Source organism: Phragmites australis, chromosome 16 (genome assembly GCF_958298935.1).
Source record: "Phragmites australis chromosome 16, lpPhrAust1.1, whole genome shotgun sequence".
Lineage (NCBI taxonomy): Eukaryota > Viridiplantae > Streptophyta > Magnoliopsida > Poales > Poaceae > Phragmites > Phragmites australis.
The window spans coordinates 19,055,889-19,069,936 of NC_084936.1; the positions used below are offsets into that span (position 1 = coordinate 19,055,889).

The 14,048-nt window shown below is 42.5% G+C and overlaps 1 protein-coding gene and 1 long non-coding RNA gene across 2 annotated transcripts; both read right to left on the reverse strand.

Moving 5' to 3' along the window:
• Positions 1-3,722: 3,722 nt before the first annotated feature.
• On the reverse strand, positions 3,723-5,001 carry LOC133896293 (FCS-Like Zinc finger 6-like). Its single transcript, XM_062336868.1, has 2 exons — positions 4,387-5,001; positions 3,723-4,241 (listed from the first exon to the last, which is right to left on the reverse strand). Exons 1-2 carry the CDS (start codon positions 4,743-4,745, stop codon positions 4,058-4,060), a joined length of 543 nt encoding a protein of 180 aa, XP_062192852.1. The 5' UTR covers positions 4,746-5,001; the 3' UTR covers positions 3,723-4,057.
• Positions 5,002-9,667: 4,666 nt separating this feature from the next.
• Positions 9,668-12,160, reverse strand: LOC133896438 (uncharacterized). The gene is made up of 3 exons (XR_009905758.1): positions 12,049-12,160; positions 11,851-11,930; positions 9,668-11,154 (listed from the first exon to the last, which is right to left on the reverse strand). It is a non-coding gene; the product is annotated as an uncharacterized LOC133896438 (long non-coding RNA).
• Positions 12,161-14,048: the final 1,888 nt, after the last annotated feature.

Here is a 14,048-nt window from a genome sequence, read left to right on the forward strand (position 1 = left end):
GGTTTTTTTCCTTCTGTCTGGGGCTCTTCCATTTGTCGCGGAGCATCCCCGTTGGGATCAACGCACTATGACTGTACTCATGCTGACGAAAGTTTTTGGCATTTCTTCTGTCGATTCGTTTAAAAAAATAAGGTGTAGCGTCAATCCTGTAAGTATTGTCCATAAATTGATACTAGCTCAAATCAATAAAGTTGAGAGGTTCAAGACAATATGTTCACATTCTAGTACGCTAGTAGCTACATCGTCGTCGTGGCTACTGCAATAATACAACAATGCTAACATTCTCAAACTTTATCCACTTCTATGTAGTTTGATTGACCATGTGAAAATGATTTTTTTTTGTGAAACATACGAAAACAATGTGTACATTTGTCTTAAAATTTACCTACGTCACGTAATCCAGCAATTTCACTAGATTTAACAGATGTATTAAAATAGGATGGTTCAATTAATTTATGTTTTGGGTACTGCGTTAATATCCTAGACACCAATTATTTGTGATTTTGAGTAATTTGCTAATCTGGTCATCATCAGATGTGAAAGGACAATAAATGTATGCAGGTTGTTGGGAATTGAGATTTTTTTTAGATGGTACGTCAAATGGACGGTAGAATCCATATAGGACATCTTCAATAGTTAAAGTAATACTAACTCTTATATAATTAAGTATATTTTTTAAATTTATATAAATCTTGTTGTTTATAATTTTTTATATCTCATACAGAAGAGATATGTTAAGTAATGTATGTCTGTACTAGAGGTAGTACAGACATATCTCATCTTAGCACCCCTCTCATCCATGAGATATAAGAAATTGTGAACGATAAAATTTATATAAATTTTAAAGAATATATTCTCTAATCTAAAAATTAGCACTATTTCTAACTATCGAAGATGTCTTTATTTATCATTGGGCGTGTGAACGGAGCAAGCGATCATCCGCATCCAAAGCCAAGCTCCACTGTTTGCCGAAAATGGCAAGATCTTAACGACGTGTGGCGTCGCCTTCCCCGTCACTCCGTATCACACAGTGCAAGACTGCTACCCTAGAGCTGCTCCACTGACACACGGGCCCACGACGTGGAATCTTGCCATGCCGGTCCATCATGTTGGCACTGTTGGTCATGTGGACTCGGCTTGGAGCCTAGCTTGCTGCAGGTTGACGACATAGGCTGGTCCATGAGAGGGGTCCGTGGACCGGAACCACACAGTCCAGGGCCTTACAGTTACAAGTGTGGATTGACACAGCTTCTGTTTCTCAGAAATCATAAGAGGAGCTAAATATGTTGAGCTTATGTTGGTTTTTAAAAAACTGATAAATTAGTTTCTGAAAAAATGAACTAAAAGCTGATAAACTGGAGTTAACAACTTTTCTCAAAATCATAAATAGCTTTTCAGAAAAAATAGCTTTAGTAAAAACTTATAAATTTCACCATCTAGGATCATAGCGTCGACATTTCGTTCCCATAGACAATAGTAGATACAGTAACTTTCCATTAGGAAAAGTAAGTGTTCAGTATTTTACAGTCTGCCCCTGATATGGATGTCTCCTTGTCTCGTACTTTGGTCCTTGAAATTTTTCAGAAGGGCGTATAATTGAATTTAGAAATTTAGGAGCACTAATGTTGCAATTGTCTCTTAATAGATCCTCTTACCCTCATAAACATGACAAGTGTTCATGATCACCTCGCAACACAAAAGGTTGTTTAGTCTAAGGTTCTCATGCCTAACCTTAGTCACGCCAATATGTGTTTGGTTGTTTAGTTATAAGGTTGTTTAGCCTAAGGTTCTCATGCCTAATCTTAGTCACGCCGACATGCGTTTGACTCGCTACTATCATTGTAATTGCTTGCCGCATTTTATAATAGCAATATATAGGAGCTGTTTGGTGACCAAATTTTGATAAGTCTTGATAGGGCAAATTTGATGACAAACCAAACAGCCTTATAGTTTTTCTGCCAAATTTTGCCACATATGCGGTGATCATGTTCTTCTCTGCAAATTTTGTAGCGCGCCAAACTTTATCTAATTTAATTATGAAAAAAATAAGCAGCTACCAAACAAACAAGCCCGGAGAAGCATGCATGCAAGTGGTCATTGCACTGCAGAAATTATATGCATAATACGGCCTATTTGGAATGCATGGATCTCTAATTCTGCAAAAATCAATCAAAATTTTCATCCCTCTCTTAGAACATTAGAATTTCAATAATAAACTACGTATGTCTATAAAAAAGGTAAAAGCTTTATATCTATTATGTTTAGAGAACCGCGTAAGGGAGTGTCACTACTTAGTGCAAAAAATTAGCCATATATATATATATATATATATATATATATATATATATATATTTAGCAGTGCTTTTTGAATAACCTGTAAAACTTTGTAATGTCATGGTTCTGTGTATCCATAATATAATATCATACCTTGTAGAGCATTGAATACATTACTTAAAAGCATGTCAAAAATCCATGTTCCTGTTAAATTATTTTTCCTTGCCCTTGCCACCTCGCTGACGCCACTAAATAAAGGGCTTTCAACTTGAAAATTGGGGACTGTTGTGGCTTTTCCACAAGTGTCTGTTGTATCCATGGCCAGTAGGCATCGGTCAATTAGCAATTTCATAATACTCTTCTATTTATATAGAGCGTTCGCCTGTCATCAACTTAGACACGCTTTTATCTACATGTGAAACTACTATGTTCATGTAGTCTTCTGTCCCTGTGATCTTTTGGATGCATGTCGACAGAGTTCTTCAACTCCAGTGAAACAAGAGATTTTTTTTTTTAAGTTCCAAGGAGAGCAACCTAAAGTATTAAGTTGAACAAACAAGAGATTTTCAAATGTCTTATTTAATTACTAGAAACTAATTTTTTAATAAAAGGATAAACATCTCGGCCACTGCATCATGAGATGCACAGAGTCGATCTTTTTTTACAAAGTTACAGCACAGCCCTGAAGAGCATTAAACTAATAACCATAACTTTAACACGCCATAGTCTGAAAATACTTAAAAACCACTCAGCCTATTACTAGATCTTCACTCATACTCTTTATATATGTGCTTGGCGAATCACCCTGTTATAGTGATCTCCAAAATACGGCAATTAAAGTTGACAAACATTTGAGTGATGACAAATATAATCACATAAGCTATAGCGCCTGTTTGGTGCTGCCAAATTGTCTCCACAGCGGTGCCCATGTGAGAAACCCCCAGTTGGCTCCAAATTTTGCCATGATTATTAGACAAAGCACAATTATTCAGTACACAAAATAATTAAGCATAACCCCCCCCCCCCCCCCCCCCACACACACACACAAAGAAAAATGATTCCCCCCCCCATCAGTGTGGTTGAGTGCTGACACAATGGACAGAATCGTGGAAGATTCGTGAACGCACATGCCAGAGAATCGTAAGAACATTTTTGTGTTGCCGAAAATATGTGGGGGAGTCCTCCGCAGTGGTCGAGAATCGTAAGAGGATCCATTCGTGACCAGCAATATGATCAATGGATCGAAATATCTGAAAGTGGTGGATCTAATCAATGAATCTTATTTCTTGGCCTGGAGAATTGAAGGCCTAGCTAGCTTCCTGGAGCTGGCAGGAAAGAACATTTGTAAAGACCTTTGCAATTGGCCAACCGATTGAATTCATGAAATTGCTCATCTCTCCCATCTATTCTACTACTACACGAGCAACCATGGATATATACACGCACCATGAACAGAAGCATACAACATGTGGCTCGCATCTTGACAAGGACAAGAGGAATCAAGCCTGATCGGTCGATCTACTGTCGCCATGGACAATATGCGAAGGTGTTTCGAAAGTTGATAGTAACTAGTAGTACGATTCATGACAAAATCATGCATGGCGAAGGCCGATCGCCGGACTGATCATCAAAATGCAAATTCATGCGGGGAGAGCAGGCATGCGCGCAGATGAATAGTATTACATAGCTGATAGCTCCACGCATGGTGGTCCGCGCGCGGCCAGGCTGACACATAGATATGTGTATGTATGTACGTGGCGGTCCAGCTAGCTCATCGCCTCGGTCAGGCTCCGGCGGCGGCGGCGGCGCCGGACTTGTCGGGGCCCGCGCTGGACTTGTCGGGCGCCACCGGGTCTGCCATGGACGCCGGTGCCGACGGCGGCGGCGCGAGCGCGCACTTCTCCTTCCACTCCTCGATCGTTATGTGCTGCTGCCTGCACTCCAGGCTGCAAAACGCCGTGTCCCCCCTGCACGCGTGCGTACAAGAACAATTAGATTAGTGAAAGCTTTCGATCGTCATGTTGGAGGCCATGCATGGATCTTTCGAATGAAGGCAAGAAGAACCAATCGAAGAAAGACTCCAATTGATGGGGGGTTGATTTCTTAGCGTACCTGTACATGAAGGTGTCGCGTCCGGGGCCGAGGCGGCGATTGCAGAGCCCGCAGGCGCGGAGGAACGCGGCGGTCTCGGCGGCCGAGAAGTCGGCCGAGTTCCGCCGGAGCGCCGGCGCCGCGCGGGCTCGGTACGCCGCCAGCCAGTCCGCCCTCCCGGCCGCAGCGGTCCCTCCGACGGCCCAACCGTAGGGGTCCTCCGCCTGCTCCTCGGCGTGCACCGGCAGCTGCAGCTCCTCGTCCTCCTCCTCGGCCACGTCCGCCAACACGTCCGGCGGCGCGAACTCCGTCATGCTTGTTGTACGTTGCATCGGGCGCCGCGAGGGCGCCTTCCTCCCGGATCTCTTGCCCAGCATCATCTCCCTCACCTTCCTCTTTCCTGTATGTATATAGTACCCTCTCTCTGCTCTGCACCTATGCACGTAACGTACGGTTATGTTTATACTACTTACAGCGTCGGGCTAGGGAAGAAGCTAGCTAGCGCGAGGGCTAGAGGAGATGGTGTATGAGGCGGTGGTGGTGGTGGTCTCCATGGCCATGGCCGTGGAGGGGGAGAGGTGGGTGAAGCGGGAGGAAAAGAGATGCGCGCTGGTGGTGGGAAGGGAGAGGAGCGGAGGGAGATAAAAAGAAGGCAAAGTGAGAATCGGGGCCGCTGAAAGGAATCTCCGAATCCATCGGATCCACGTCAGCCCCCACCGTTCTTTTTTTTTTCATATGAGGTGGGATTAGCCACAAACTGGTATGTCGACTGCTAATAAGTTGCGCGATTACAGAAGGTCAACAGACGGCATCTCTTAACACACGCATTATATTGCGCTAGTGTATGAGCAATTACATTTTGATCTTTACGAATCTACTTTTTTTAAGAACTAAGATTTACTTGGTTTTTATTGAAAACCAATATAAAGTCTTGCAACTATATAGTTCACAACAAAAAGAGAAAAAAATAAATCACAAAGCTGAGAGACCAACTAACAGGAGACCATCATAACAGAAATCCAACAGCCTAAACAGCTCATTCATGAGTTAGACATAGCAAAGGTACAGACATACTACAACAAACATCGAACTAAGATGATAATAATGCTAGATCTTAAAGTTCCACCACGTCAGAAACCATTGACTGATTCATATTGGACGTCAAAATCAACTAGAGGACCTTGGACAATACTGACTCCAAAGACTTCCTATCACCCAAAGTGAGAAGAATCTTCTATTTATGCAAATACAAGATCCTAGAAAAAATCACATCAATAGAAAGCAGGAAATTTCTTTTCTATCGCCATCCTATTGCAAGCTCTCCAAACCGCCCAAGCTAAACTTGTAAAAAGGAATACACCTAGTTTTTTAGCCTTTAAAAAACAAACCAAGCCAAATGGACAGAAAATCTTCCGTAGATTTGGGTTGAGTCCTCCAATCAAAACACTCCATTAGATAACACCAAACAAAATGAGCTAAGGAACAATTAAAAAGAATATGATTAGTAGTTTCCAACTTCCCACAAATACAACAATTCTCAGTTCCTTTCCAACCCCCTTTTTCGGTGACACAACAAATTGTAATCTGTTGTGCCATATCCAAGTTTAGCTCAGACGTAGCTGCCTTCTTTTTGGGTGCACCTTGCGCTGAAGATAATAAGCTCATGAGCTTGGTCGTACTTCACCATAAGAAGACTTCCTAATCCAAGTTTAGCTCAGACGTAGCTACCATCTTTTTGGGCGTGAAGCAGTGTCAAACCTAAATACCCAATAAGCATAAGCATTAGCTCTCCCTGAAAAGGAGGTGATCCAGCCGCACCTTCTGGTACGACTACCTTGTTACGACTTCACTCCAGTCGCAAGCCTAGCCTTAGGCATCCCCTCCTTACGGTTAAGGGTAATGACTTCATACTTGGCCAGTTCCTATAGTGTGACGGGCGGTGTGTACAAGGCCCGGGAACAGATTCACCGTCGTATGGCTGATCGGCGATAACTAGCTATTCTTGCTTCATGTAGGTGAGTTGTGGCTTGCAATCCGAACTGAGGATGGGTTTGGAGGTAGCTCACCCTCGCGAGATCGCGACCTTTTGTCCCGCCCATTGTAGCATGTGTATCGCCCAGGGCATAAGGGGCATGATGACTTGGCCTCATCCTCTCCTTCCTCCAGCTTAACATGGGCAGTCTGTTCAGGGTTCCAAACTCATAGTGGCAACTAAACATGAGGGTTACGCTCATTGCGAGACTTAACCCAATACCTTACGGCATGAGCCGACGACAACCATACAGCACTTGTGTCCACGTTCCCGAGAGCACCCCTCTCTTTTAAGAGGATTTGCGGCATGTCAAGCCCTGGTAAGGTTCTTCGCTTTGCATCGAATTAAACCACATGCTCCATCGCTTGTGCGGGCCCCATCAATTCCTTTGAAAATTATTAGAAAAAAGTAAGTGGAATTAAATTCAAGATAAAAGAAAGGGGCTTTTAGTAAGAAAATGTGGATGAATACTTGTTCTTTTCTCAATTTTAGATCATACTTTTTGGCAGTATGGCCAAGTGGTAAGGCAGGGAACTACAGATCCTTTATCCCCAGTTCAAATCTGGGTGCCACCTAATCAATAAAATACTTAGGATTCTAGTATTGATCAAACTCGACAAATTCGTACCCCAATAAGTTAGGGCAAGAGAGTAACTAGGTCTGGCGATACTGGATTTTGAGAATGCATACATATAGTTCTATCCTCAAACTAGGGTTTGTTTTGGCGATAGTGGCCCAAACGGCTACCAATAGGTATGGGGTAGCGTTTCCTTATTCTTTTATTAATTTGAATTGATTCGATTCAGGAATTTAAAACTATGAGGCTTAGATGTCAAAAATCTTTGTATCCAAAGGTCCCTAAGGGGCATTCTTTTTTCAATCCAAGATTGAAGAAGGGACTTCGCGAAGGAATATCAAGACTTCCTAATTATCATACATTTTATTTATCGTACATCTTACTACATACACTTTGTACATCTTATTCTACCTACATACACTAAAGTAAAGGGTAGGATTATGTCGAAAATCAGATTGAATAGAGAGAGTTGTCTTGCGTCCCTAGGTATTCTCTACCTACCCACCTGTGCCTGTTTTGGGTACAGGTACCTTTTTGTTGCAGGTCGCTGGAGCTTTTCCTAGGAGTATGGCATGAGTTACATACTTCAGCGCCGTAGCGCCTAGTATGAGCCTCGTGGAGAAGTAATGGCTAGTCCACGGGGCTCATACTTTAGTGCTATAGCGCTTGGTACCCGGACCTAGGCTCGAGGCATTTTCTCTACCCCTTCTTACCCTGAAAAAGTAGGATCACCTTATGTCTTTAAACCTATAACCATCTTTCGGCTAACCTAGCCTCCTCCGTCCCTCCGTACCAACAAAAGGTAGTACATGAATATTGACTTGTTGACCATTGACTATGCTTTTCGGGGTCTAATCTTAGGCCCTGACTCACCCTCCGTGAACGAACCTTACGGAGGAAACCTTGGGTTTTGGGGGCATTGGATTCTCACCAATATTTTTGTTACTCAAGCCGACATTCTCACTTCCGCTTCGTCGACCCCCGCTTTCGCAGTTGCTTCCCTCTAAGGTGGAACGCTCCCCTACCGATGCATTTTGACATCCCACAACTTTGGTAGATCGCTTAGCCCCATTCATCTTCAACATAAGGATGCTCGATCAGTGAGCTATTTAATCCCAACTTCACAAAAAGCTCATTAGCGAGCAATTTAATCTCATGTCAAGATGGCTAGACATCTCTTGAAAATTTCACAAATAATAATGTTGATTGTATTGTTTACGAGAAGTTTTTTCTTTCTTCACAATCTTTTTTCTCAATAGGAAATGTAAGTGAACGAAGGCCTAATGCACAAGTGTTAATTACTCTAGATTATTGTCAAAAGACACACCTCCAAGACTACAACATAAGATCATATTAATGCTACAATATAAAATCATATTAATACTACAAGATCAAATGGAACTGATTGGCTCCTCCATTTTTTATGGATTCGGTTCAAATAGGTAAGCACACACGTAAAGATGGCAATTGGTCCTCGCAAGTTTTAGATCCAACAGGGCTAGGTTTGGGTGGAAAAACAGCTCCACGGGGCTATCGGTTTGGGCCCCTGACCCGACTCGGGTCTAGGTTCAGGTCTAGCTTTGCACCCACAGGAGCTCCATGGGCCCTGAAATCCCAACGGCCCACCTAAACCCCTCGACCCGCTCCCCACCTCCCTCATGCCCAGTTGCCCTCCTCTCTCTTCACCAAGGCCCAAGGGAAGAGCTCCCCTCCCATTTGGCTGTTGCCACTATTCTCCCTCACCTCAGTCCGGCGGGTGAGCTCGTCCCTCCACCAACGTGCTTGAGCTCATCCCTCGCCTCCCTTCCTCCACCAACGTGCACGAGCTCGTCTGCAGCACAGCCCAAGCCTCTGATGGCCTCGATCCACTGGAGAAGTAGATGCGCACGGTAGGATCGGCGAGGTCGATGAGTAGATGCGACTGGCGAGCGGGGGCAACAGCAAATGTAGCCGACGGGCAAGGGCGACAGCGGATGCGGTCGGTGGCTGGCGGGCGGGCAGGCGAGGGAGACAGTGGATGCAGCCAATGGCTGGCGGGCAGGCGGGGCAATAGCGGATGCGGCCCGTGGGTGGGGGCTTGACCAGGAGGTGGTGGATCTACTACCTACTGTGGTGACATGTGGCTCGGGAATCGGGATTTGCTGCGATGGCGTGGGGTGCGTACCTGATCCCACGCTTTCTCTTTGCTTCCCACCTCCCGCCACGCAAGCTGTGCGCTCGCTTGCTGACAGAGGCCGCCGGCCAGCTACCTAAGCGTGCGATGCCATCGGGTCTTGGGGACCCATTCAAGTCTTGGGCCCCCGCCGGGCTAAGGCCCGGTGAGATTTTGCACTCAATATCAAAATCAGGGCCAGGTTGGGTTTAGTATTTTTGGGTTTTGGGTCGGATGCGTTCTCGCTCCACCCAACCCTGACTCGCCCCGTTGCCACCCTTGCACACACATGAATGTGTGCACATGTGCATGCAGGCTTAAAATATTAGAATCTTTGTGAGGAACCGTCCAAACAGTATTCTAATTAATCACTAAGTCGATCACTGACACGATCATGACTTCAGCGATTAAACAGAATACCGCTCCGGTAGTCCCAGTACGTGTTTTGTGCCCAAAGATCAGAACACATGCCTTCCAACATGTACATCACAACATAGCTTAATAAAGAGCGAATAATAAATATTTATATTATAAGTATTAAGCATGTAATTGATTTCAACAATTTACAACAAAAGCGAGCTAAGAGGAGACAAAACCTCTCAACTCCTAACCACAAAAGAACTACGCAGCAGAAAGTTAAACTTATAAACAACAAAAGAGAACGGCATCGCATGCCCTTAGGCACCGTCTCAAAAACACCACTTTCAGAGTAGGATGCACTACTCTTGCCCGCCACCAAGATCGGCAGGCACGAAGTAGACAAAAACAGCCTCTTCCTCGGCAGCAGCAATACCTGCATTAACTTAAGGGCAGCATCCTAAGTACGAATGTACTCACAAGACTTACACAATATGGGTATATAATATTCTGACTCCAAGGATTATGCATTGAGCTGTTAGCAAGGACAGGTCATAAGGTTAAGTAAAACATACGTGGTGGACAACATAGACATATATGTGTGAGCACCTATACTTAATCAAACATGCCATTCTACCCTGCAATAACCAACTAAATATGAATGAAACTGTAACGTAAATGTAACATACGTACTTGAACATATAAGTAAACTGAACCAACTCATCCACCATCATAATAACCAAACCATCATCCACAAACGAGAACCCTACGACCGGGTGCAAATGAAACAATAGTATGCTCATGATCGAGAGTGTGGCAGTTCGAACTGTTTATACACCCTGCAGGGGGATACTCCTGTATCCACACGACACGAGGACCATACGGCTTGTGCCATCCGCTAAAGTGCACACAATGGGGTACTCGTGACAATCTTTCCCAACCAGCCCCAACCGTGTGGATCGTGCATCGCTCGACGTGACAGTACTAAAACTACTCCCGGGGCAAACTAGTACCAGTTACAAGCCCGCCCGCTCACACCATCGATATTCAGGCCCACAAAGCCACAGCTGTGAAGGTATTCGGCTCACCTTACCATTATATTGGCATGTGGTGAGTAAGGTAAGTGCTAAAGCTAACTACCCCGACGATCGGCTTTAAACAATGCAAGCGGTCTACGGTGCCTGGGTTCCTCTCCCGAACTACCCCTAGGACTTCCCTTCGAAGCAGACGTCACCCCTAACACCACCCACATCTCGTCTCATACTCACCACTCATCCAACTAACATCCACATAACCATATACATGAACAAGTAATAAGCCCTAAGCTCACGAATAATGGTCGAACCATTACTCTTCTTCTACCGAGGACCTATACATTGCTAAGCATTTCGATTGACTCTTAGATATTTAACACGTTACTAAGACTACAAGGATATAGATGTACAATTTAAGGTAGGGATTATACAATCAACATAAGTTCCACCCGTAAAAACCTGACATCGACTCCCCATACATGCAAACCTATACATAAGCATAGTTTATCAATATTTAAATTTTATTCAATTCGACATAGGTGAAATATGATAGATGCTTACCTTGATGCACTGGTTCAAACAGGTGGGGCGTGTCGGGATCGCCCTGGGCCTCCGGGATCGACAGGATCAGCGTTCTCTAAAAAGGATCAACGCGTGCAATGGCATGAGTATGAATGAAGTGCAAATATATGCCACAATATGCATATAATAGCTGAAAATATTTTTCCTAGATAGAACAATTCATAAGGAAACTAGCAAAATTGGATTCATCAATTTTGGACTCGCAAAGAACCAACGGTAAATTAATGAAACCTTAACCTAATTAATTTATCTCAGAAAGTTAACTAACTCTTTCAGGGCTGAGGATATTTTTAATAGGTAGATTCGGTTATTATGAAACCAACAAAATTGGTTTCATAATTTTTGGAGCTACGGAGAATTTATTATGAATTTTACAACTTTGGACCGCATGATGAATAGTAATTGCGGAAGTTCCGGACTTTTGCGGAAGATCCACGAATTTCTGCGGAAGTTCCGGACCTCGGAACATCCGAAAAATTGTCCGAAACTTCTGGACTTTACAGAAAAGCTCCATTTTGGAGGAAAACTTTGTCAAATCGATTTGTAATCCTCTCCAATCCAAAAGGGAACATGTTTGAGATGGTTTGTGGAGTCTAGAATTCACTTATCAACCTAGCAACTTGATTCCCAACTCAAATCTTATCTAAATCCTCATTTTGGTCCAAAACTTCAAAACTCATGAACTTTGCTCCAATTCAAAATCGACCACCCAAATCATGAATTCATGCCATGGAAAGCCTAAGGGACTTACCCAAGTTGCTTGTGGAGTTGGGTGACCGCCGGGGAATGGAGAAAACAGAGGGAAATCGAAGAACTCCGGTGTTCCTTGTGCTTCAACCAAGAATAGCAAAAGACATCAAATCCGGCTCAAATCTTTCGAGAAAGAGCAAACAAATTGGAGGGATAGGAAGCTTATGAGCTAAGAAACACGTGAGTACCATATGCATACCTCAAATCTTTCTCTTGAGGTCGGATTTTGAGAGAAAGGGAGAGAGAGCTTAAGAGGGGAGTGAGAGTGAGCTGCTCCTTGCTTCTTTGGCCGGTTGAGCACGGGAGTGAGGGTGGGAGTAGGTGGCTGCACGTGAGGGAGAGGGAGGGATGGTTGGCCAACTCCAGTGGGGCCTATGTGCTAGAGAAAATAAAGTATTTCCAATACGATTTCTATTCTTTTCTCTCTTAGATTAGTTTCTCTCATCCAATTGATTTTTAACGAAGTGCATTAGTATTCCCAATTACAATTACATAAACTTAAATATAATGCTTAAAAAGCATAATTATGCTTAATTACGTGATTAAGGATTTGAGACGTGACAGTGTTGCTCTTGACACACTCCAGCTGATGTTTTATGTATTGTATGTTTCAAAGCAAAAGAAAGTAACATACAAGCTCCACACTATTTCACGCACTGTGTCTTAAATAATATTCCACACGCTAGCACCCATACCAATCCAACTTGCTAGAGAGTCCCAATATGCCCGCAGGTGGGAAAAACGAGAAAAACACATATTATTAACCGAAAAAGACACTTCAAATCACAGGAAAACAAATATTGAAAAACATGAAACTTTTGTTGGAGTGACCAAACAGGTCTATGGGTCGTAACCGGAAAATCCTTATTATAAAACAGAAAAACAAATATTATAAAATAGGGAAGCCGAAGAACATAGGTTATAAAATAGAAAAATAGCTATTAAGAAGGCGAAAAACACATATTCCTCGACTGAAAAATATCTCTTGGCAAAATAAGAAAATAGTATATTAAAGATATAGGAAAACACCTATTAAGAAGCCAAAAACCCGAAAAACACACGTTATAAAATAGAAAAACACATATTATAAACAGAAAAACACCTATTAAGAAACCGAAAAGCCGAAAACACATATTATAAATGGGAAAACATGCATTATAAAGCAGGAATGCCGAAAAACACATGTTATAAAACAGGAAAAAACCTATTAAGAAACATAAATGCAGTTGTTGGCAAGAGTGCTATATATGGAGTACAGAGGAATAACAACATACGAGATTTCCTCTTAAAATAAGAAAATTGATCACATAATTAGGAAACAATCTTCAACTAAATAAGTAAAGGTATAACAGAATATAAGATTTTCTCTCTAAGCAAGAAAACTAATCATGTAATCAAGAAGCCATCTTAGCTAATCAAGAAAAGGGATAACAGTCTGCAAGATTTCCTCTCTAAGTAAGAAAATTAATCATGTAATTAGAGAGATAATCTCCGAGTAATCGAAGAAATTAAAAATAGGTAAAATGATCAAGTAACCATATATATGATGCGTGAAATCACTTGTTTCCATGTTTTGATGATTATTTTCATCGTTTTTCGGTTTTCATGATTATCTTTTCCGGTTGAGGAAAAGACAATTTCCATGTATAATAGAAATATTTTAGTGTTTCCTCGATACTTTTTCGTTTCTAACAATTATTGTTTCCTGGTTGCAATTTGCATATTTTACTTATAGTTTTTTTTCCTAACGATTATGATTTTCGGTTTTGTAAAAAAGATGAATATAAAAATTTACTTATAATTTTTTTCTGACGATTATGATTTTAAGTTTTGTAAAGAACATGAAGATAAAAAGAATGGGAGAACATGAACTGAATATCTGTCCACTCAAAATTGAACCAAACAAATATGAAAAATTCTCATAATATATGATTGAACATATCTCTTTATATACTAGGAAAGATTTAAAAAATATTTCCTCAACACATCACATTAACTCAAGATCAAAATTGTACACAAAAGAAACTAACACTTTGATTGAAGGAGATGGTGAGGGCATGATGACCATCGTGCCGCCGCTTGACCCGGCAAGCACTACAAGAATCGTGGATGGTGCTATCGTGGTAATGCCTGCCGATGTCTATGAGCACGAAGATGGCTGAGCAGCTCATGCACCTGCCTTGGCACCGCCACCGAGCA

Coding starts and splice junctions, on each gene's coding strand:
- LOC133896293 (XM_062336868.1), bottom strand. CDS start 4,745: ATGATGCTGGGCAAGAGATCCGGGAGGAAGGCGCCCTCGCGGCGCCCG. Junction 4,242..4,386: donor CGCGACACCTTCATGTACAG/GTACGCTAAGAA, acceptor GCACGCGTGCAG/GGGGGACACGGCGTTTTGCA.